The sequence below is a fragment of the Laccaria bicolor genome, genomic scaffold, assembly GCF_000143565.1.
Source record: "Laccaria bicolor S238N-H82 LACBIscaffold_15 genomic scaffold, whole genome shotgun sequence".
NCBI lineage: Eukaryota > Fungi > Basidiomycota > Agaricomycetes > Agaricales > Hydnangiaceae > Laccaria > Laccaria bicolor.
In genome coordinates, this window is record NW_001889886.1 from 746,303 (window position 1) to 769,202 (window position 22,900).

General features: G+C 49.4%; 8 protein-coding genes across 8 annotated transcripts; 5 read left to right on the forward strand and 3 right to left on the reverse strand.

The window, feature by feature from the left end:
* Positions 1 to 134: 134 nt before the first annotated feature.
* On the forward strand, positions 135 to 3,218 carry LACBIDRAFT_328178 (uncharacterized protein; the record flags this gene model as incomplete). The annotated part of the gene is made up of 13 exons (XM_001882070.1): positions 135 to 173; positions 219 to 476; positions 782 to 859; positions 940 to 1,035; positions 1,088 to 1,185; positions 1,253 to 1,408; positions 1,470 to 1,482; positions 1,536 to 1,626; positions 1,721 to 1,875; positions 1,909 to 2,092; positions 2,328 to 2,476; positions 2,531 to 3,154; positions 3,216 to 3,218. 13 exons carry the CDS (start codon positions 135 to 137, stop codon positions 3,216 to 3,218), a joined length of 1,944 nt encoding a protein of 647 aa, XP_001882105.1.
* Positions 3,219 to 3,392: 174 nt separating this feature from the next.
* LACBIDRAFT_294567 (uncharacterized protein) lies at positions 3,393 to 3,946 on the reverse strand. Its single transcript, XM_001882201.1, has 2 exons — positions 3,885 to 3,946; positions 3,393 to 3,830 (listed from the first exon to the last, which is right to left on the reverse strand). The coding sequence occupies exons 1-2, from the start codon at positions 3,928 to 3,930 to the stop codon at positions 3,526 to 3,528; spliced, it is 351 nt and encodes a 116-aa protein (XP_001882236.1). The 5' UTR covers positions 3,931 to 3,946; the 3' UTR covers positions 3,393 to 3,525.
* Positions 3,947 to 5,640: 1,694 nt separating this feature from the next.
* LACBIDRAFT_294568 (uncharacterized protein) lies at positions 5,641 to 9,095 on the forward strand (the record flags this gene model as incomplete). Its single annotated transcript, XM_001882071.1, has 16 exons — positions 5,641 to 5,651; positions 5,709 to 5,759; positions 5,814 to 6,246; positions 6,276 to 6,331; positions 6,450 to 6,645; positions 6,698 to 7,159; positions 7,212 to 7,318; positions 7,372 to 7,563; positions 7,626 to 7,665; positions 7,729 to 7,779; positions 7,844 to 8,245; positions 8,296 to 8,469; positions 8,525 to 8,697; positions 8,750 to 8,840; positions 8,899 to 8,939; positions 8,995 to 9,095. The coding sequence occupies 16 exons, from the start codon at positions 5,641 to 5,643 to the stop codon at positions 8,999 to 9,001; spliced, it is 2,487 nt and encodes an 828-aa protein (XP_001882106.1). The 3' UTR covers positions 9,002 to 9,095.
* A 1,162-nt stretch (positions 9,096 to 10,257) lies between these two features.
* Positions 10,258 to 12,173, reverse strand: LACBIDRAFT_299086 (uncharacterized protein; the record flags this gene model as incomplete). Its single annotated transcript, XM_001882202.1, has 8 exons — positions 10,258 to 10,651; positions 10,707 to 11,378; positions 11,439 to 11,480; positions 11,531 to 11,553; positions 11,613 to 11,716; positions 11,843 to 11,928; positions 11,984 to 12,102; positions 12,153 to 12,173. The coding sequence occupies 8 exons, from the start codon at positions 12,171 to 12,173 to the stop codon at positions 10,258 to 10,260; spliced, it is 1,461 nt and encodes a 486-aa protein (XP_001882237.1).
* A 4,994-nt stretch (positions 12,174 to 17,167) lies between these two features.
* LACBIDRAFT_294570 (uncharacterized protein) lies at positions 17,168 to 18,936 on the forward strand (the record flags this gene model as incomplete). The annotated part of the gene is made up of 7 exons (XM_001882072.1): positions 17,168 to 17,238; positions 17,289 to 18,043; positions 18,100 to 18,178; positions 18,229 to 18,282; positions 18,357 to 18,396; positions 18,520 to 18,581; positions 18,858 to 18,936. 4 exons carry the CDS (start codon positions 17,168 to 17,170, stop codon positions 18,251 to 18,253), a joined length of 930 nt encoding a protein of 309 aa, XP_001882107.1. The 3' UTR covers positions 18,254 to 18,282; positions 18,357 to 18,396; positions 18,520 to 18,581; positions 18,858 to 18,936.
* A 1,050-nt stretch (positions 18,937 to 19,986) lies between these two features.
* Positions 19,987 to 20,375, forward strand: LACBIDRAFT_299088 (uncharacterized protein; the record flags this gene model as incomplete). The annotated part of the gene is made up of 4 exons (XM_001882073.1): positions 19,987 to 19,990; positions 20,069 to 20,130; positions 20,179 to 20,214; positions 20,265 to 20,375. The coding sequence occupies 4 exons, from the start codon at positions 19,987 to 19,989 to the stop codon at positions 20,373 to 20,375; spliced, it is 213 nt and encodes a 70-aa protein (XP_001882108.1).
* Positions 20,376 to 20,725: 350 nt separating this feature from the next.
* Positions 20,726 to 21,748, forward strand: LACBIDRAFT_294571 (uncharacterized protein; the record flags this gene model as incomplete). The annotated part of the gene is made up of 7 exons (XM_001882074.1): positions 20,726 to 20,739; positions 20,857 to 20,876; positions 20,911 to 21,021; positions 21,055 to 21,088; positions 21,242 to 21,309; positions 21,369 to 21,584; positions 21,685 to 21,748. Coding segments are annotated over 7 exons (525 nt in total), but the record flags the coding sequence as incomplete, so codon positions are not given.
* A 43-nt stretch (positions 21,749 to 21,791) lies between these two features.
* Positions 21,792 to 22,800, reverse strand: LbGrx4 (glutaredoxin; the record flags this gene model as incomplete). The annotated part of the gene is made up of 4 exons (XM_001882203.1): positions 21,792 to 22,002; positions 22,068 to 22,428; positions 22,481 to 22,555; positions 22,621 to 22,800. The coding sequence occupies 4 exons, from the start codon at positions 22,798 to 22,800 to the stop codon at positions 21,878 to 21,880; spliced, it is 741 nt and encodes a 246-aa protein (XP_001882238.1). The 3' UTR covers positions 21,792 to 21,877.
* Positions 22,801 to 22,900: the final 100 nt, after the last annotated feature.

Genomic DNA, 22,900 nt, shown 5'->3' on the forward strand with positions numbered 1-22,900 from the left:
CGTCCTTCGAGTCTATCAACAAACAAGGCGCCATCTCCCAAACCATACCGCCAGAAGAGGTCCACGGCGACCAGGTCTTCGCCACGCTAGATGACGCCGAAGTCTCTCAATCGTACCAGCCAACTATATACCCCATGGGCCATGGCTTTGTCCAAATCTCTTCTCATCTGTGCGTAGGTTATATCATGCTCGCACTCTCACTTCTTATGAATGTTTAGGCATTGGATGAGATTCTGCTCAACGATGAAAAGCTAGCCATTGCAACACTACCAAGCACTCCGATAATTTTGCATGTCGCGGGATGGGACAACTTATACTACGATTTCGGCCTTCCGACGACGAGGATGGTGTTCCTTCACACCGTTCGCGGAGCCTCATGGAGTGGTTCTATCAGTTTCTTGAAAGTCGACTGTCTACTGGCGGAAGTTCAAGCAAATTCGGAGGACCAAAAGGAGATGCTTTCTGCCATCGCAGTGGTTGGCCTGCACAACAGGCTTTTCAGCGGGAGATCAGCGGGAGAGGTTGTTTCTTCTTAATGACGGCGTAAGCTAACGAAATCTCCTCTTCCTTCTCCCTAGAGTCCTTACCATCGTCATCTAGAGCATCTCCCGTTTTGTTTGGATAGCTCCTTCCAGCTGTCCAGATCAAACAAAGATGAAGGGACCCTTTATGTTGAACTTCCCTGCGGTTCTTGTGAAGTTGCACGAGTTCGTCAAGACATGCTGAAGGTTAATCAACTTCCGTACTCATATCTTTTCTACCTTCACTGACAATGCAACAGGGCATCGGGACCGTCATTTCTCCGACCGAAGGTCGACCGCTTACTGATACCGAGGACGTCAAGAATGTCACTTCAAGTGTACCTACCATTTCCGGTTGACAATGAAGGGCCCTCAGGCTTCGCCTTTCCTCCCGATTTTTTCAATGACTTTCCGACAGGACGTCTCCAGTTACTACGAGGACGAAGTTGTTGAGAGAACAGTCATCGTACACTTCCGCGACTTCCGAAGAGAAACGATGCTAGCTCTTTTCGACGTATGTACCCCCTGTGCTTCTAGTTCTCAGGGTACCGATAGACTTCACACAGAATTACGCCTCAAACATGTCTTCGACGTTGCCGTTACTAGATACCTTCCGTGTTGCTGTTTGGTCCGACGTCTGGTTCGAGGAAATCCATCTATGGGGGTGAGTTACTGGGTAGCCTGATTATACCGAACACGTACTAACCTCCAAGACAGCGACCGTTGGGTAGGCCACTTGCATTGCTCAAGCGTGCACTTCCTCCTATTAATATCATGGGGAATGGGACATTGGACTCTCAGCCGCATAGTACGCTTGCAAGGATGAGGAAAACGAAACACTTGACGATTGGGCTGGTGGTCGCTGTGACGGGTCCCGAATGGCTTACGTAAGGATCGCGTCCTCCCTTTGACGATCTCTTTCTTTGTCTTGTTTTCCCTTTTATACAGCTATGATTTCAAAGTACGTTCTTTCTATCTCTCCCCACTGTTCCACCACCCATTTCCTATCTACAGAACGATTGCCTTCCCGCCATGCCATCGGCGGTAGCTTGCCTAGGTTTCATCCTTCTGTTCACCATCATCTTCATCATCAACTCTCTCTTCTGTGCGTTCATCTATGTTACGGGTCGGTATATCTACGACAGATTATACCCTGAAACCCGCCGGACTGCCAACGATGACGAAGGCGTAACGAAAAGTCACAAAGGCTTCATTGACCGCCCGACGCTACACGACAGTCTACTTGATCGTGGACACCATACGCTCCAGGATCAAAGGCAACACCTCAGCGGTACCCAAAATGTTGAGAAAGTTCTTTATTGAGATCTCGGACTCGGACATGGATGTTCCTTTGGTAAGTCCTTTCACACTGATTCTGCCTTTCAAGGGTATTCAACATGTCACAACGCAGGGGAGCGGAGGGACATTGCTTAACACCCAAAATGCATCTGCTCAACATGGGATTTCCGTTGGGCTTAAGACTCCCCCGGATCCTCACATGGATCGTAGTGCTCAGGCTCTAAGACCCTGGGATCCTGGATTTCAACGAGTGATTGCACCTTTGATTCTCAGTTCATGACCTTCTATGGGACCACCGGCTCGTAGCTCCCAACCTTTGATGAAGCCTCGGGAAGGCAGCGAGCAACCCCAAAGGGGTTGGAAACCGCCGCCTCTTGATCACGGCCCCCAGCCATCAACGACCCCTCCAAACCGCGGTCTTCTCCCTACGACACCGGCTCGTCGCCCAGGTATAGTCACCCCCCTTTCACCACCTTCCACGGCTGACGCTGAAGGTGTGCTTCCAAGCTTATCGCCGTCGCCCAATTGAAAGTTTGGACGATGAGCTGCTTGATCATCACGATGAAGATGACGATGACGATGATTATGATGACCACGACTACATCGATGACAGCGAGACCGACAGCTCGGATTATATCTGGGAACCGCGTTCTTCAGTAAGAGCTTTCACGTTGTCTTTTCGATCTCGCTTGTTCTGACAACGGTTACAGAAGCAACGGAAGTCTTCACTCAAGAAGGCCCTACCCACTTGCCTTCCGGGTCCCTCTGCACCTGAGCCAAAGCTACCTATTGTTCGTTGTAATGGGCAGTCAACGTTGGAGAACCCCAATCCCGCGGTTACATCTGGTCAGATTCCTTCTTTTCCTCCGTCTGGTGCTTTTGCTAATGTATTCTCATTCAGACTCTCATGTCCACCCTACTCCGAGTTCTCAACGCCGGTCACCCCAGCAGCTGTCGACAAGGCACAAGGATATAATGCATACTCGGTTCTTACCATCACTATGCGCTATTCCAAGATCCGCAACAAAGACGTCCATGTCCGATATTTCACTTCCTCCAGTGCCTCTTACATACGCTTACCACCTTCATATACCCCGTGTTGGACCTTTGAGCCTGAGGATTTGTATCTCCATTGGCAAGGACCATCTAATGTCAAAGTGTGGATCTGGGAGCGCGATGGCAATGGCAAGATAGGTGGTGCTTGGCGTCCGATCCAGGCAGGGTATTCGCACCCTCGCCTGCCAGAGCATCAGTTACAAGTTCTGAAGAGTGCTAGACCGACGTGGATTATGAAGTCGACGTGGCACAAAAATTATCGACATGTAGAGGGCGTGGTGTGAGTTTCTTTTGGTCACCATCACGTTTTGAGTAATACTGATGAAGCTTCCAGCGCAGTGAGTGTGTAACTTGGTCGGCTTGCACCTTTCGAACATTATTTTCGTTTTCGTTTCTTTTTCGTTCGCTTCTCAGTGATACCTTTGTGACGTCAAGCGAGGTACGGCCTCTGATACGATATGTTGATTCCACCTGACTCTACGCTACTTACTTCACGAAACACCGTGGACCACCTTTCCATCATCTTGTATATTGTACAACATATAGCAGTTCTTCTTTCTATAACAACTCCTCCTACTTCAGCGTACCAAGTAAAGTTCACATAGGTATAATCGTACAACACCTGCCTCCACAATGTGAAGACTCACCACTACTCAGACTCAGATTGTCGTGGTATCCTTCCGTACCCCATCCGCGGATCGGATTGTCCACCCAAAATCTTCTTAAACCCATCTGCGATAGCCTGCGCTTCAGGCGAGAGTGGCTCCTCGGCGTCCTTATCAACGCCGCGTCCTGGGGCCATTCCCATCCCCATCGGCCTGGGTGGTGGAGGTGCATCAGAGTCCGAATCAGCTGGAGGCCCTGGAATCCTCCCCATCCCAGCCCGAGGATCGTGTATCGTACCCATCCGCTCGAACCCTTCTTTGATTGCTTGTGCTTCGGGGGAGAGAGGTGCTGTGTTCGTTAGCGTTAGTAGAGAGATAATTGGGTGATAAGGGTGAAACGTACTCGAAGATGGATTTGTGGTTGGGGCTGTCTTTGGTACGCTCGACATGGTGTATAGTTGTTGGAAATGAAGCGAGTGTTTGGGCAGATGAATCATTTCAGATCAGTTCCCACCAAGTTCCCACAGTAATAATTACCGACATATTTTTAGCATCAACGTTCACCACAGTGTTCACCTTGTTCAGAAATACGCCTTTGAATACTCTCCGGGGTCCATAAATTTACGAAAATCCTTCTTCAGAAATCGACGATGTGGTACTGAATTTTCAATTCACAGGCAGTCAGACAGATCTGACAAAAGGAGGAGCCAGGAAGGGGCTGCTCCGAACTCCCTTGCGAAAATTCGACAACTTGGACCACCCTGATTCTGGACAACGACGAAGGCATCTAGCACCTTTTTACGCAGGACCATCTCTCGGCTATTTCGTCGTCCCTAGGCTGCTAAGTACTCATATTTGCTTGGCTTCTAGATGGTCCCTCTGTCCGGCGAAGCCAGTTGTAGTCCCGAAATGAATCTCAACAACGCGCTGATTGACGCGCCAACCAAGCCTAATGTCTTCGTAGTCCCTCACGCCGAGTCCTAGACTTCATGCAAATCATCGTTGGCGCCGATGGACACTCCAAGCTGGCCCATTTGAACAACTTATTTTTGCGTGCTCGCCTTTTGGCAATTGTTGCCTAATACTTGCCACAGACCCCACGATGTCAAGCGAGAATGGCGGTCTTGACGTCACTGATACGGGTTTCGGAATAGAGGAACCTGAAGTGCGGTTCCAGGACGTCAATTTTCAAAAGCTGAATCTGAGAGAGCAAAGTCACGGTCGTTCTTACCATTTCAAATACAATATCACAAACTTGATCGGGGGCTACGGTTTTCTGTCAAATAATATTTCCAGGCGGTTGGAGTCGACCACATCAAGCTCCGATATCAATAATGTTCAACATGGAGGACGTACCAAGTCTACTTGCTCCGGTCTTGTGCTAGAGGCCGAGCATCTGACTGGCGAAGAGTACCACCCTTGGCAGCAACCTGGGAAGAGGGGATTTGCGAAGGGCGCGGAGGCCAGGTGCCAGGTTGAACGTCGGCGGTGGGACATGGGGTCACTTGGGGGTCGATTTCTTATTAGTATCGTACCTTCAAAACGGCGTATTGGCAAGCTTAGATTGCTCCTCGAGGCGCCCTCTTCCGGCCCGTGCAAGTCAACGCTTTGAGATCATCCTTCTAAAGTTTCCCAGCACAAACGTTCATTCGTTATACCACAATTTACATGTATCTTCTAATTCTTCCCTCTGAGCTCTGCGCAGCTGGGTCCTCGTTTCTTACTCTTATTGCGAAGATCATTGTGCGGAGTCGTTCGGAGTTGTACGGAGGCTTGAGATGGGACTCAGCAGAGGTTCCCCCGTCCAATTTCATTCAGAATTTCAAAGTAATACCATTTTGGTCCTCTACCACTTTTTCTACGACGACAAGGAGGACCTCATGCAGACCTCATGCACCGATGTGCTTCCGCGAGCGAATATTACCCGGGCGATGGCCGGTTTAGGCAATTGTTGTCGGCCGACTTTGCTTGGCAGCCAGCGTTTTGACAAGTTCTGCCTGTGCCCGTCCTTGCACCGAGGGCTCTTCTTTCATCCGCACTAGATGCTCGAAGTCCTTATACAAGTATAGCACAATTCTGCGACAGTGGAGTCTATTCCCCTCCTACCTCTCTCGCGCCGGCCTGAAAGAGATCAGCGGCTGGTATCCGTCAAATTCATCATGAAGTTCAGGTATGCACGCCCCTTGTGGCTACCGTATTGCACCCTCGCTGAAATGGTCGTGTATAGTTCTTCATTGAAATTCAACGCCGTATCGGAGTGGTGGGACGAATATATCGCGTGCGTGTACTGTCTGGAACACATCCCGCTGGCTACTGACGACTCCTCTACCAGTTACGAGGCTTTGAAGAAGTGCATCTATCAAATAGAGAAAAAACAGATCGGCCACGATCACCTCCCAACCCGCGACATAGAGTCGAACGAATACAGTTCTTTGTTAGGCCAGCAGGATGTCACCAACACCGACAGTCTTTTCATTCCGTTGTTGGACCAGGAGCTGAGAAAGGTCGTATCGTTCTATGAGAACCAGGAGGCTGAGCTGTTCGACGAGCTCAGGGACTTGGAGGATGCCGTTGCCCACCAGGAGGAAGTGGGTTTGGAGGCAGGGGAGCGTTATTTGGACCATGACACTGAGGAGGAGGATGACGATAGCATCGCGTCCCCCACGATCCCCGACACTCCGCTGGCGCAATCCCGTTTTCGAAAGTCCCTCTCAGCAAGTCGCACCCGTCGACGTGGTGCGTTTGATTTGCCTATCATCTGTCATGTACCTGTCTGACGTTCTGCAGCTATAAGCAATGTGTTTCCAACGCCAGGTGGCAGCGGCACCTCTCCAATTCTCCGTCGACAAAGTTTGACGGACATCACGGGGGCGCCCATTGAAGAGAGCGTCGCCTCTCTTCAAAACCCAAAGCCCCAAAGGGGGACCCTCAACCGGTTGACCACAACCTTCAATACCCTCAAGGATAGTTTCACTTCTTCAGCTCATGAAGACGGTACCATCTGGACTGCGAGAAGTGATTATGCTTACGACACGCGACTTCTTTTCAAGCGCAAGATCACCACTACCTACATCTCCTTCACTAGACTCAAGTCCTATGTCGAGGTCAATTACTCTGGCTTCCGCAAAATCTTGAAAAAGTACGATAAAGTCACTGATTCAGATGTACGTTGCTTTGTCTCTCTTCGTCCACCAACAAACCCCTAACATTGCGCAGCTCAAAGACAAGTACCTGCATGACGCAGTCGAGACTGCGCTACCATTTACTCAAGCATCTAAAGACCACCTAAACGACGCTATCAATCGATTAGTCGAGCTCTACGCCAAATGTGTTACCCAGGGGGACAGATCCACAGCTAGGGAGCAACTGCGTCTGCATCAACGCGAGAACATTGCCTGGGAACGCGACACTGTGTGGAGGCAGATGATCGGTCGCGAGAGGAGGGGTGAGGGCGATCCGACGATACCACCTGGTGCAACACTCATTCAGGAGCCTGAGCCTTCGTTGGTAGACATCCCGACTCCTGTTGGCAAGTTCAAGCTCAAGAAAAGGCACATATTTATGGCCGTTGCTGTCGCTGTCTTCACCCTGCTCTTGAACATTCAGACCGTGGAAGGCGTCGAAGCTAATCGATGCTTTGCGGTCCTTGTTTTCTGCACTATTCTTTGGGCTACGGAGGTCGGATTTTGTGACATTTTGCTGGAGTTCCGCTGACTAGACATTCATCCAGGCCATCCCATTATTTGTCACGTCCATGTGTGTTCCTTTGCTTTTAGTTCTTCTTAGAGTCATCCGCGACGAAGATGGTGTTCAGTTATCGACGCCTGCTGCTACGAAGTACGTCATGATCAGCTCCATATCTTAAGGATCTCGTTCTCAACCTTTTTTAGATATGTTTTTTCCATCATGTTCTCACCAACGATCATGCTCCTAATCGGAGGCTTTACCATTTCATCCGCCCTGAGCAAGACCAATATCGACCGAGTGCTGATCACTCGCGTTCTCGCACTGGCCGGTACACGCCCCAGCACCGTTCTGCTTGCATTCATGGGCGTGTCGTGTTTCGCTAGCATGTGGATCAGGTAATATCTCTTCCTCACGGTCATAAGGTCTTCACTCTTACTCACGTCCATGCCTTACCTAGCAATGTTGCTGCCCCCACGCTGTGCTTCACCCTGATACGGGTAGGTATCGCCTGACCTCCATTCATTATTGTTGTCCACCCAAACCAACGTGCCTCTCTCTAGCCCATCTTGCGGACACTTCCACCCAAGTCGGCGTTCGGACCGTGCCTGATCGTAAGTCAACCCTCGCTCCAATCAATCGCATGAGAAAGTTGACATGTCAACGGACCTCGGACAGTTGGCAATCGCATTAGCCGCAAACATCGGTGGGCAGAGCTCGCCGATATCATCACCGCAAAATATCATTGCGCTGCAGGCGATGGACCCATCGCTCGACTGGGCGAAGTGGTTTGCTGTGGCTCTGCCCGTTTCGGCTGTATCGATCATCCTCATTTGGTGGCTGCTGCTGTGGTCGTATCAGCCTGCTCGCTCGCCGGATGGTGAAGGTGATATTGAGATCAAGGCTATTCGACCAACCAAGGAAGCGTTCACGATCAAGCAGTGCTGGGTCACCTTTGTCTGTTTGTTGACTATCGGCTTGTGGTGCGTCGAACATCAGATTGAGGCGTTCGTTGGCGATATGGGTGTTATTGCCCTCATCCCGATCATAGCTTTTTTCTCCACGGGTGTCCTGAAAAAGGTGCCGTTCCGATTCCCGTACCCCAGATCCGACTCTAATCTAAGGTACAGGATGACTTTGATTCATTTATGTGGACGATTGTATTCCTTGCTATGGGTGGTATCGCCTTGGGTAAGGGAGTCATGTCTAGTGGCCTGCTACAAACTATGGACATGCTCATCCGGGATCTGGTGCACGGCTACTCGTTATATCATGTCGTCCTGATTCTCTCGCCCGTGGTTTTGGTAATCTCTTTCCTAAAACCAAGAGGCTATGAGGTCTGATCAGACGTGCCCCTAGGTCATCTCAACGTTTATCAGTCACACGATAGCCAGCGTTCTCCTCGTCCCCATTGCCAAGGAAGTAGGTTCAAAGCTTCCGGGAAATCATCAAAACCTCCTTATTTTTATCACCGCCTTGATCTGTTCGGCGGGGATGGGCATGCCTGTTTCTGGATTCCCTAACCAGACTGCGTATGTTTCAAACATTGTTGACCTCACAGCCTTTCTGACCTCCGACTCTCAGCGCTACTCAAGAGGACGAACTCGGCGAGCTATATTTATCAAATGTCGACTTCTTGAAGAATGGAGTTCCAGCAAGTATCATTGCGACGATCGTAAGTTTCTGTCACCCCGATTCTGTGTCGATTTAACGTGAGCGACAATTTGACATAGATTGTCGCAACCATTGGCTTCCTGCTCATGACGGCTATTGGGTGGGTCTATGTTTATCTCTGCTAAGTCAGCGCCATTAACTGTGTATTTTGACAGCCTATGATATCATAATCATCTAAGTCCTTGTATCCATTGCTCGCATTTATACATCTAGCATATTGAAATCAATCGGGGGATCTTGCCCTGTGTTATCCTGCTTCGCCCAGCTATTCTGAAACTTTTTTCTTGATGCGGTCTACCGCCCTCGCAAGTTGAAACTTGACAGGGCCTTGTGGCCTGCAACCAGCAGCCATGACCCCCGAAACTGTCGAGAAGACCAACCGAGGTCGGAGGTAAATGCTTATGTACAAGCAAACCATGGAATGTGCCGCTCCCTTTGTATCGGATCAGGTGGAATTGACGTTGACAGACTTTTAGTCAGACCGCGAGCTATTTACAAGATCGCAGCCGTCTGCTTCTTAACACCTGGACGCCCAGGCATGTCGTCACGAGGCCATGGGTCCACATTTCCATTCCTAACGCTGATACTTTACAGTCATGGAGGTATCGATATACACCAGTTTCCGCAACACTCCATTGTGATTTTTTTTACTTTTGAAGCTGGCCAAACAACTGCCCGCAGTCATTTGGCAGGCGCTGCTATACATTCCTGGTAAGCAAAGCCGGGCGTTTCGATAACTGGTCTACCGAGACCCCGTATTGAAACCCTCCTCGGCTTTGATATTTCATGGACCTCGCCGGCGAACCGCTTCGGGCGCCCCTATCGATGGCCCATATGCGCTACAATATATAAAATCAATATCACCATATACAAGCATATATATATCACCAAGTCGACGACACACGGAAGATCTATTTTGGTATCTGTTGCCCCATCCAAGCCCATCCTTGACACCTGTGGGCGTCGAAGGCGAATCTTCGGTTGTAAACCCGGACGTTCGGGGCCGAATGAGCTACATATCCTTGGCTGCAAGTTCCCATATATTCTCGCTTCGAAAAGGGAATAGAGAAAAAAATGCCCTGTTCAGGCTTGTGGGATGAAAATTCAGCTTACTATCACACCAAGGCCTCTCTCAGAGTCTCAAGTCATTTCTCATACTTGTGTTATGCTCAAAAGGTTTCTGACGTCGCCTCCGCTGGGAGCCTTCTGAAACATGGACTTGTGGCGGTAAAATTTAAGTCCATAATTTTATTCTAGACTATCCAATAGAGGTATTCATTAATACACAGTGCACGGGTCGATGCGAATGAATGGGATATACAACGTGCTAAATCGCCTACCAGTAGGGTATAAGCATTATTAGGTGCTCAGAATATCGAAGGGGAGCAATGGAAAAAAAGAAGTAAGTGAAGTATAAATTACCAAGGCCGGTGTGGCCGGGTAGGGTTGGTATCGTTGTCTACGTCGCACGAATTCCGGCGTACGGACGACCATGTCGTCGAGTGGTCAGTATGTCCAGCATGCCGAGGAAAGAAAGTTCGTTGCTCTATGATCCGCGGCGATTTCTCTGATTGGGAAAATGTGCTGCGGGCGCCCTTTGCCGAGAGGATTGATTCCGGAGTAGCTGGCGTCGTAGGCGATGGGTCTGAATTTGAGTCGTACTCCCGCGTTGCGTCGGAAGGAATAAAGTGCTCTCTTGCGCGGCGAATATCCGACTTTTCTGAAGGCGACCACGCGCGATGGCCCGTATGGTCTTGGTATGATCGCGAACCATGGTACGGCTGGAAACGAGATGAACCCTCAGGTCCTTTACTGCGCAAACAGATTAGGCAACTTAAAAATTATGCGGCGGCAAAATTGTGCTTACACATATGGATGGGTTGGCACCGAGTGTCGCCTCGCCCACAATTGCTCCTCGGTGGGACAGCCGGATTTCGGGTAATGCTCGTCATCGAGACGGAGCCTGCGCAAAACGGCGGCCGAATCTTGCGTGTGGACGCCTCGTAGATCTTCCAAGGCAGATATCGGGGGTAGAGCATAGGGAGAATTATCCATATTGTGATCAGGAAGATGAACAGGGGGCAAATTAAAACTTTTGTCGTTCATATGCGGGGACGGATGGTCTCGGGTCGAGGGGATATCAAGGGACAGACCACCCTTACTAATTGAAGTTGAGTAGCGATTTGGCGGCGACCCCGTGTAAGGGGCATAGCGATGTGGGTGATTCACTGGCGCAGATGGGCTAGTCGCCTTTTCGTGGGTATGAGAGGAGTGCCTATGAAGCATGTTGGGGGAATATTGAGGAGACATGGCATAGTCTGAAATCGGAAGAGATGGAAGAGGCAACGCATCGTGCGGTGTGCTAGGCACTGTGGGCGGCGTAACGACAGTCCAATTTGGATGAGTATCCCGAGGTGCATACGGCACTGCGGTGCCAGCCTGGGTGTTGCGTCTTGCGCGGCGTCGGTTTTGTGAGGAAGCGACAACTTGCCCATACCCTGGTTGGTCAGGCGATAAACAGGTGCTGGGAAAGGTTGGGCTATAAAACAACGAATTAAGGATCAGCTAACAAGCACGGGAGCAACAACAAGATTCTCACCCAAATAGTGGGATTAAGTCATCGCGGATTGCCCAAGCAACTCTTAAAAAAATTGATAAATATTTGATCGGTGAAAGCAACTTTTGACGAACCGACGAGATAATTTGAGGGCGACCTAAGCATACTTGTTGGTAAGTTGGCCGTAGCAACAGCTGTAGGTTGATAATGGCTCACCTCATAAGGCATCCAAGTTCCCTGGATTTTCAGGTAGCCACCTCGCACGCGACGAATAAGTGGCGCAAGGTCAGGTTGCGAATCAATCATTTTAACGATGTCAGCTGATGATCTGTAAGAAGGTTGTCTCTAGCGATCCAATTTGTAGTACCTTTTGAGTTTCCAAGAGCTACAGCGTAAAAAGGCTGGTTAGGCGATTAACGCTGGGAGGGGTGGCTCAAATGGCACACCTTTCCAGATACCCGTCCACAAGATGTACCCGTCGTCAATGTCCATCATAATCCATTGACCATTCAAAGGATATTCGTATACGGGTCTATGGCAGGCGTCAGTACGCAGCAGTTAAGCGCCTCACAGCAGTGGCGACGTACATGTACCCTCGCGGATCGTTGCTCGTGATATAGCGACCCTTTGTTACATGGTGGTCTGGGCTGGCATACGGGCGAAAGCGAGGTCCTGAGGTTGAAGCCGCCGTCTGGATTGTTGCGTCCTTCAAGTAATCAGTCAGAGCGGAGTACAACAACACGGCGGCGACCTTACATGAAGCATTCCTGTGGTCATTATGGAACGGAAGCAAGAATCGATACCAGACGATTACACTGGGAAAATGTAGGAACCGGGTGGGGAAGCCGGAAGGAAAGAGCGCGGGGTGGATCGCTTCAGTCCGGATATTATTTACTCGTGGGGTGGCTGTCAGGACGATTTGACGGATTTTTTTCGGTCAGTCTCCGAAGGATCATTTAATCCTCAGAGACCCTAATCAGGCTGAACCATGCGTAAATATGTCAATGGCTTTGAGAGCCCCTGTAAAAAAAAAAAGGAAGCATTCCAAGCTTCAGTGACGGCGTTGGTCGGCAAGATTCAGAGATGTCCGTAAACGGAATGACAACGTTGTCAGATCACATCTGCTTTTTTGTGGAGGTGATCGTTCGATTTCGTCGACCCTGTCTGTATCAGTTTGCTTGTTTCCTCGTTCGGCCGCCTTCCCGACCCTTGTCGACCTTCATCCATGGTAACGAGTCTTCTACTTAGTCCTGGGAGACTGCGCAGAAAATTGGCATACACCAGCCAAGGCATTCATTTGATCCTGTAACCAATTCATTTACAGCTGGCCTAGGCATCATGCATTTTTCTGATTCTCCGCGCGAGGGCGGTATCCATGACCAACCCTTGCTTGTTCGCAGATTGACATCATTTGTGCAACTTTTCCGTGTCATCAGTAGTAACCTGCTTAGGCTGAACAGTTTAAGCAGAGCACTCAATGTTAACTCCTTCCATCTTCCTTGCGGCAAGGTCTCCTGATCTTTTTGGCAAGAGTGTGATTTCCGTCTCGTTTTGATGGACAAGGTAGTTTCGTCTTGTTTTCCTTTTCTGCCTTTGTTAGAAGTTTCTTCCCAAGGTTTTGGCCGCTTTGGCATCTCGGTCAGAAGGGGGCAATTCCCCAAGCATATTCCTAACCGATCTCGTTCGATCATGACGACTTCGTTCCTGAGACCTCGGTTGTGTGATCGATTGGTGATCGACCTCGAACGTCACGGGTTACATGAGAGCGTCCTTGACAACAAATTACAGGGCGGGCCGCCCTTATCATATTTCGGTACCGAATGGTCCGGTTAACCTGGCGCCGATGAACCCGCCTCGAGGAATAATTTTAGAAACGAGGGACGGACTTTAATTCTTTTCGTCCCTTAGACTTTGGCTGCTCATCATAAGCGGAAGCTATGTTGAGCTTCCATATGCATTTAACCATTCTTGACGTTCTTGTCCAAACCCAATACTTGGAGATGTGGAGCTGCGAGTGAGGTATCCGCCCCCCCGGATGGTAACGTTGTCAGACTCATATAAAGAAATATTTCCGCCACTATCATCGAATTTATCAACAGTCGGTGATGAAATCAAAGCCCATGACCTGCTGAGGCGAACGCGGCAAGTACATTCTGGACTAGGCCCGCTACAGAGTAGACGACATTACTGAACCTGGAAAGCCGGCTTAGTCGAGCCAGTTGCGCAACGAGGAGTGGTTTTCGGGCTAGCAACATCAATGAAGTGGCAAGAAAGCTCAGTTAGATAGGGAGCCATTTTTTGAGAGAGTATTTGGTTGTGGTGATCGGACAAGATGCAGTTGAAAGCGCCATAGTACACCCATCTTTGATGAAGTCCAGGAATAGACAAAGAGAAACGTTGGAATGGACACAAGCAAGCACAGCCAGCAACGTAGGGCAAAAGAGGCACATATAACCGCTCGCTGACCGGAGATTTCTTGGAATGGCATAATAAGAGAGGCGATAATATGGGCAGCCAGTCTAAATGCTTTCGGAACGTAAAGGCGCCCTGGCTCCGCGATTATTTTTATACGACGCCGATCAGGGAAGTATCAATCAAGAGCGTTGTTCAAATAGGTGGCTGCTTGCTCAAGGGGAGAAGTTTGAAACGACCAACAACGCCCAGCCCTGCTTCCTCGATGTCGAAGGCAATGTGTGCACGTACGGTCGCGTCGGTGTAGACAGAGGGGTCGTAGCCCCCACTGCTGACATCAACGTCTAGGATTGCACGTGAAGTTGAAGGAGGCCGAGCGTCTATTGTGGAATGAAGGCGTAGGGATAGAACAAACCATAAAAAGGTTAAGTCTCTGGTAGACGGTAAACAGGCTGACCTACTTAGCTGAGGTCCCCAATTAAAAAAAGGCCTTTTCGGAGTGGCAACCTAAGGTCGCGGTGATCATTCAAGGAAGAATTGGTGGCCACGCGCAAGGATTGAGAAGCGGCCAGTATCTCGTTTACCACAGTCCAAATAACGTGTTTACCATGATATAAGAAATATGAATTGCGGCGGTAGAGGCGCGGGTGCGTAGCGAGGAAAGAGCTTGAAGGGAAAAGGAAATATTCTCAAAGAAGCGACAGGCAGGCGCAGTTAAGTCGTTAGTGGGGTTCACTTGTAAAAGAGTCAGCAACTGGAAGCATAAGCCGTAAGTTTCATTTGTCGTGAACCTCGACGGAGTGACTACCTAAACGACAAAAGTCAAAAAACATTCCGATGATCGCATGAAGACGACTCAAGGGTCAACGAACGAAGATCACTGTTTCTTTCATGGTCAAAAATAATGTCTTATGGATTCTCTGAAGTCGCCCAAATCTATGACGGCAGAGATATGCTGAAATGTCGAAGAAAAAGTTGACCGGGAGTGTGCCAAAGAGTAAAATCCAACTTCGATCACTGCAGCAAGGTTCGGCAGAGGCCGAGTACTTATTACATATGCAAAAAAACTAGTTGTTCACTTCATCTCGACATCAAGCACCGCCCACTGAACGATTCGCTCTCCGGAAATTTATAGTTGATACAATTTGTGAGTGTTAGTAACGTCAGTAGGTTTGGGCGGAGGCCTTGAGCTTGAGGATCTGAAGAGACAGGGCCAGTGTCTCAGAACGTCATCACTTAACTTCAGTGAGAATTCAATATTCAATATTCACTTCAACCATTCAACAATCAAGCTCATTCTCTCTGCAAGATTGCCCAGGCTTCCGTGACGGGATTCCTCCTTGTCAAAATTGGCCGATTTTCGACGGTTCAAATCCTTTGAATCCGCCTCAAAAAAATCGGTATGGCGGTTGTGACTTCATTAAGAGTCGTTCTTTCAGATTCTCAAGAAGCCTACATTACGACCGTGGTCACCTCCCCATCCCTCCTACTTATTTTTCAGATACATGAAATCGCGTTGTGTTGCTGACCCAGGTCCCACTGCCGACACCATAAGCCTCACAGGAAAAATGGCAGATAAGTCTGGCCTTAGGCGCTGAGAATCGATGCCGAACCTTCCCCTTGACTCTCGCGGTACTACTAGTATTTCTCCCCTTTAACTTCGGCTTCCAAGTTGGACCAGCCCTAACCTCTCTTTCTGGATTATTATGAGGTTCCAGCCCCTGCTAGCTTCAATTGTCTTTCCTAGCTCACCCTCAGGGGTTTTAAACCTTCCTAGCTTTTCTTGCCCGTGGTGCTACTCGTCAGGTGACGGTGACGTTGATTTTGGGGAAATCTCCAATTCTATTTGAAAAATGATCACGACAGTCGGCCCCAGCTTACAACCGCGTTATGTTTCTAAATGGGTCAACGCGACTCTGTTTGCTGCTTCGCCGGCCAGGCCTTGGGGAATTGATGAAGTAAAACTGAAAGTCATAACGTCCACTGAAGGACCACAGATTCGTTGGTTGACGCACGATGCCATCCCAGAACCATCTATCACCTACCCCTCTAAATACAAGTTGTCAATCGTCATAGATTTCACTGAACAGGCAAGAAATTTATTGATGCCTCACAAGTTCTTCGACCCGGGGTCAGGCCCGCATCCGTGGAAGAGGAAACGCCGTGGACTTACGTTGGTCTGTTTCCAAGGTATACTTCCTTGTGACACACCTCTGAACTATCGAACCTAAAAGATCAAATGAACCTCGACATCTACTTATGCGGAGCTGGCTGGCGCTAGGCGATCGGTTAAATGAAAATCCCTCAAGCACAACATGTAAATGTAATGTCCCTGTGCTTTCGTCGCTGAACGATCGCACAAGAGGGACTCCCGGACGTGCCTTCCGCCACGCAGCTCTATAAATTTCCTTTAGAAGTGATATGAGCACACATTCAAGTTAAAATATTCGAAATGAAACCTCAGGTCACCACGGCCAGACGACGTTATCTGACAGCGCGGGATAAACCGTTCAGGCGTGATACAATGCAGCATGCTACATGTCCAAAAAAGACGCCAACTGGAGAGGCCTAGGTAGTGAATAGATTGTGGTTAGCAAACCTGACTTTCATAAGTCCAGAAATCAGACCCGTGACTTGAGTTCAGACACTTCGGTATGAATTCCGAACGCCTCCAAGCCCACGCAATGAAGGGGTGCTGTTTATCCAGAAGCGGGTGGATTACTGCAGAGTTGGGGGGTGGGGTATTTGGGAGGGGCAACAAAGAGACATTACCTCTCGATTGGGCGCAGCCCAAATTATACGGAATGTTGGGCCGTAAGATCGCGTAAGACCTCGTCCCAAAACCTGATCAGTAGCGAGGTAGAAAATCAAGTTAGGGCACTTAATTTAACGGATCTTGTTATACGATCTGAAAATGCGTCAGATCGATATCGCGAAGTCGTTAAGTTATTATGGCGGCCGACCCCCTCCGGAGGCCTGCATCGAGTTCTTAATGCAATGCTCAAAACATCCTCGTCCACTTCAGTAAAGGATCCATGGGTCCGGAGGTTCTTTGCGTCCGCAAGTAACGGACTTGACATAATTCCATGATTATGATGCCACGTTTCTGGTATGTAATCTTTCGTTTTATGCTGATTGAAGAAATGGCATCAGAAAGACCCACTGAAGTCAAGTCCTCACCAGCTCTCACTGGCATCCGATCTGCGAAAAGGATGAGAGTTGATTCAAGGGTTTTTGACAAATCAATGACAAACAATGAAACGTGACCGTGTTGAGTCACCCGTCACTGTGATTGTTGAAAACCTCACTGGGGTTTATACTTAACGCGTCCACATTCCGACGCGAACTGCAGCGCCAAGATGACATTTAACGACCTTCTTAAAGAGAGCCTCGGAGATTTTGCGAAAAACCTAGACTCAGGGCAAGGCAGGTAAGGACAACTGCCTTCAGCGTCGACTTCAAATTTACGTGAATATCTAGGTCACTGCAAGAATTGTTTCTATCGAAAGACACTCTCAAAGGATTTGAGTCTCAGCGCTTGCGCTCCTATTGCACTTCTCAATGCATGGAACCAACTCGTGATCTGGACAGTTATGGCCGTTTACTGCTTGGGGGCGATCTGTCAGCTGTCAAAGCTGAGTATCGTGGTCGCGTGCAGAAGAAATTGCAAGGGCCCAGCGGTTCTTCGGACGCGTTGACGCTGGAGGTGGCTGAAGAACTCGTGGCACAAGACCTCGCTAGTCTCCATTGGGGTCCGACTCGTGTTCCTATTTACAACCTCCTTGGCCTATTCTCTCTCATCGTGCCGTCGTTCCGTCCTTCATATATCGCAATTGCCAAGTTCTTCATTGACACAGCCAAAGTGCCTGTTCACGGCAAAGACCTGTCAGGGACAACTGCATTGTCACACTCTTTCTCCACCAAGCCCGCATTTGATCTGGAGTATGCGCAAATTCTTTACGATGCAGGCGGTGACGTCAATCACCGAAATCGGTATGGCGGATACGTTGCACAGGAAATCGTTCAGGTGTACGACCCACGAGATTCAAAAGTCGTTCGACGCGCAATGGATGCTTTGGAATGGTTCTTAACCCATGCAGGGAACGTAGATATCCTCGATGGGGATGGTGTTAGCGCTGGCCGGGTGATTCGCAACTCAAAGTCAAAGGTCCCTGGGTTTTCCATCCTCGTGGAAAAGGAAAGTAAGAAACGCATGGTAAAGGGGAGCAAATGCTGTACGTTATGTGGGAGAGAAGGCGAGAAGTTAATGCTTTGCTCCAAGTGTAAGAAGGCGAGGTATTGTCACCCACAAACGAGGGCGTGCCAAAAGCTGGACTGGCCCGGTCACAAGAAGGGTTGCAAAGCCTGAGGTATGTCTACGAGTTGCCCTGCGTTGGGGGTGTTTTTGACGTTTGTCTAGGCTTCGTCTACTGAAGTGCGCGTGAATCAGGTTAGCTGGGTCTTTCTCCCGGAAGTAAGTAAGCCCTCACCATTCACCGGTCCGCATCTGGGGTACTAGCTAACCCTACTTGCACACGCCCATCATAGTTTGATCTGTCGTACCTACTTCACATCTATTAATTTCGAGGTAAGTGCTTGACACTTATTTTTACTCTCGCGTCTCACGCCCTATCTCCAGAAATCTTTATTATCTGATCCCGTGCATCTCGTTATACTGAACCTATGCATCTATCATGATCAGTGACATCAGCAACGCCTGATCAAGCACCCTTACCCATGTGGGAACCTTCGATCGAGGATGAAGATAGATACGTGCGCTTGTCCGCAGCTCCTTGACCCCGGGCTAAGCACATCCTGATGACGTGCTAAGGACCGGTCCTTCAACCCATAGTCAAATACAGTGGCCTTCAGGTTTGCCGGCGGTTTCCGCTGATAAATGTTGGAGCTCATTCTACACCTCTCCCACGTCATCGGACGGTGGGGACATCGCCGGTGCGCACCCGCATTAGTTCTGGGGTACGCACTATGTTTAATAAGAGTCTGTTTGGTGTGCTGGCTGATCTACTTCTGATATCTCTTTGATTGCAGGGGCAAGCTCCGAATGTTTATGGCTGTTCTTGCCATTCTAGGAATCCCTCGGACGCTCGAAGGCACCTGTGGCGTTTAAACATGACAATGATCTCAATTTTACCCTACCCATCCCATGGAACGTGCACGATATTTGTGGGTATAAGAGGGTGTCCACAAGTGAGTTCATACGTTTCCTTGCTTTTGTGGCCCACTTATCCCGGTTTAGAAAACTCAATATAATTTTGGCCGAAGATCTCTCATGATTTCCCCGAAGTCCCTTCTAAGTGCAACTGATTGACTATCGCGCCCTACCCCCACCGGCCTTCTCCGCGCCTCTTCATGAAAAGTCATCCCGAAATGAAAATGGCTTTCAGAAACACAACACTTACCCCCACGATCGATCGAGGACTGAAAATAAGGAAGAAGGTTTTTAGATGCTTCGATCTGCTTGGTTAGTGACACGTTCCCTCCCTCCCTTCGGAGCCGGCGCGAACCCTCAGTCTACAATAGGCGCGTCAGCTCCCGCACTCCCCGAACAACGGTGTGGATAATCACAAAGAAAATTTCCTTGGAGTGCAACCCCATGCGGCTCCGCAATAACGTGTCAGGAGTCAGCGCCACTCGATTTAGACAACGTGCCTGTGACCGAGCTCGAGACTCGTGCGGTAACTTGCGATCACGCAGCTGCCAAGAGGACCCCCGAAAATCCTGCTAAATGATAGATACTGAAATTGCCGATTTCCAGATTCTTGTCCGTACCAATTTTGGCGAAGTCTGTCCGGATTTTATCTAGCCTAGACCAAAATTTCAAAAAGTTGTCCGAACTGCGTATCTAGCCCAAGTCAGGGCCAAATTTTTTTGTGCGGCAAAAGGTTCGAACCGCAGACCACACGTCAGGCTTCGTAAAGTACATACTTTTTTTCCGTTGAACTACGCGACCATAGTTGTCCGGTTAGTATCTAGCCTCTGATTCTTCTCGCAAGCCTGTCCGGATTCTGTATCTAGCATTTTGCTAATTTTTTCGAAAACCTGTCCGGTTTGTATCTATCCTAGCGCCTCATTTTGAAAAATTCTGTCCGGATCGGTATCTACCATTTAGCAGGATTTTCGGGGGTCCTCTGCCAAGTGAGAAACCCGGGGTCACCAAATGCGCGCGATGCTGATATGATAGTGCAGTTCTTAGGCGGACTTAAAAAAGCGCCCGTTGGAAAATGAACTGCTCCGATTAGGCAAGAGTTGGTTAACCTTCGACGTTCGCGGGAGCTGTCGCACACCGGGTTGCACGGGTGGGGTGCGTGCATCCTAATACACATGTACTTTTCCTAATTCCCAGCGTTAGAGAGTTATCGGGAAATATCGTCCCACGTATCTCAAAGTGAGTCTTCCCATTATGCACAGACGGAAGAAACGTTCATCCTTGGGCAGAAGTGGCGTCGTGGTGGTCTCCGACTCTCCGTCAGGAATAGCCAGTGTTCATTTCTTGTTTGGGAACAGTGGCAGGATCTTGCATCTCAAACTCTAATGATACTCCGGTGATCACAGGCTTTGTCAGATACATGGGGATGAAGATCAAATGAAGATGTTGAGTCTCGACTCCCGTCAATCATGGTGGTCTCTTGTGTCAAAAGAGATTTCGCTGAGATGAGGAGGCGATGAAGGTCAATTCAAGCCAAGTGAGTCGTCCTATTATTATGCCCAGATAGATAGAACGTTCATCGTCGACGTTGTCTACCCAGGAACCGCGACTATTCCTCTCTTGTCCGGGAACAGTATTTGGATCTTGCGTCCGCCGTGATGTGATGTCAGCTGCATCATGATAGATAAGGATTTTGCTGAGATGAGGAAGACGGGATGGATAAGATGAAGGTCGATTCCCGTCAATCGCAATGGTCGATGCAAGGTGAGGAACGCTGAGGCCCGGTAGATGAAAGATTCGTCTCCGACGAAGTCCACCGCAGCTGTTCCCCGATATCGGGATCTTGCGTCTCAAATTCTTACGATGCTTCGAGGATCACAGGTTGCTAGGTGGTGTCAATGGTATCATGTCATACGGATTGACGGGGGATTGTAGTGTGGAAGGTCGATCCCCGCCATTGGCGATTGTCTTCCGCGTCGGATGAAGATTTCGTTGAGATGGGGAACACCGGGTATCATGACGATCAGCCGTTCTACATACTTGAAAGTGAGTCTGCCCATGATACCGATATGTGTGGAGCGTTCATCTTCGATGGTCCATCTCAGGAAGCGCCGTAAGATTTCGATCATTGTTCCCAAGCAACAGAGGAATACTGGCAACTCGAGGATCGCACGCTGCAATGCCTCATCTTCGACATGGTCCAGGAACCGCGACCATTGCTGCTCCATCTGGTTCGGGAATAGTGACTTGATCTTACGCCTGCAAGTCTCTCCACGTCTTATGATGCTCCGGGGACCACTGGTGTGTACTGCGGTACGATCACGTCAATTGAAAGTGAGTCTGCCCATGGTACCGATATGTATGGAACGTTCATCTTCGATGGTCTATCTCAGGAATTGCCAGTATTCCTCTGTTGCTCGGGAACAGTGACATTTCTTGGATCTCGAAATCTTACGACGCTCCGAGGATCGCAGCAGGCGGCAATATGATTGAATGCATCATCTTCGACATGGTCCAGGAACCGCGACTATCGTTCCTCCATCTGGTTCGGGAACAGTGCTTAATCTTCCACCTCCAAGCCAAGTCTTATGATGCTCCGGGGATCACTGGTGTGTGCTGCGGTACGATCACGTCAATAGCGTCATGTCAGATGAGGATGTCGCTGAGATGAGGAATATGGCGAATGAGGTCAATTACAATCATTCGCAGTAGACTTCCCTGTGATCCCGATTGTGGCTGCTGTGGAAGAACATACACATGTAGTTTGTTCGGGGTGAGTTTAGAATATATCTCTGTCCTTAGGTTCGATCACCCGAGAAGCAATGGAATAAAGATCCTATACAGAGTTGAATGACGACAATAAGTATTCGACCCACACAAGTGAGCTCATCAGCATAGTCATCTACGCCAGGGCCTGCTCAAGCTCTCCGTTCTCCGCCATCTCTTGCACTATGTCCAACCCACCCACCAACTCGCCGTTGATGATCAGCTGCGGGAAGGTCGGCCAGTCGTTCAGCTTCTTCAGACCTATATCGGTTTGTCGAGGTCATAAGTATACCCTCGCAGTCAAGAAAGCCAGTGAGCAAACGTACCCTGTCTGACGCTCTCGTCCGTGAGGATATCAAAGTGCTTGTACTCAACACCCTTATCCTTCAACAACCCTACAATCTTGCGGGAGAACCCACATCGTGGTTCCTGCGGGGATCCCTTTATGAACACCACCACCTTGCTCTGGTTCATCAGCCCACGGAGGCGCTCGTTCAGCTGCGCCTCGCTCTCAGGTTGCTTGGAATCCCCGTCTTGGAGTGAAGAAGGGACGGTGGTGGGGGCTGGGGCTGGGGCTTTGTCTGTCCGCGATTGGGGGTTGTAGGATGGCCCTGCGGTGTGTTTTTCAACGGACTTTGTGAGTGCCGCTGCGTCGGCGCCTGCGACTCGATCGAGCAGGAGATGTCCCTAGAGTTAACCTATGAGCTAGAAACAAAAGAAGCAAGGCCGTGAAACGTACCCGAAGGATGATGAACGTCGGAACAGCCTCGATATCGAAAGATTCGGCGATGTCAGCTTGTTCCTCCGCCTCGACCTATAGCATCAAGCCCTCGTCTTGAACTCGGTTTAAGAGAGGTTAAGCGGTGATTGGACACGCACTTGCAGGAATAGAGTCTGTTGATACTTCTTTGAGAGTTCCTTGACGACTTCGTTCATTTGCTTGCATGGCTCGGCCCATGGCGCCCAAAAATTGATCACTGATACGCGGTTGAGGTCTGCGGAGAGAAGTTCCTGGAATTCCGTGGGCGAAGTGACGTCGTAGAAGTTTGTTTTCGACATGTTTGAGGGGTTATGGTTGTTTTAACGACGATGGAGGAAGGTTGTAAGGAGCTTGGGGGTTTGTCAGATGAACGATCGCCAAAGATGGCGCAATTCCTAG

Coding starts and splice junctions, on each gene's coding strand:
- LACBIDRAFT_294567 (XM_001882201.1), bottom strand. CDS start 3,930: ATGTCGAGCGTACCAAAGACAGCCCCAACCACAAATCCATCTTCGA. Junction 3,831..3,884: donor AACCACAAATCCATCTTCGA/GTACGTTTCACC, acceptor TAACGAACACAG/CACCTCTCTCCCCCGAAGCA.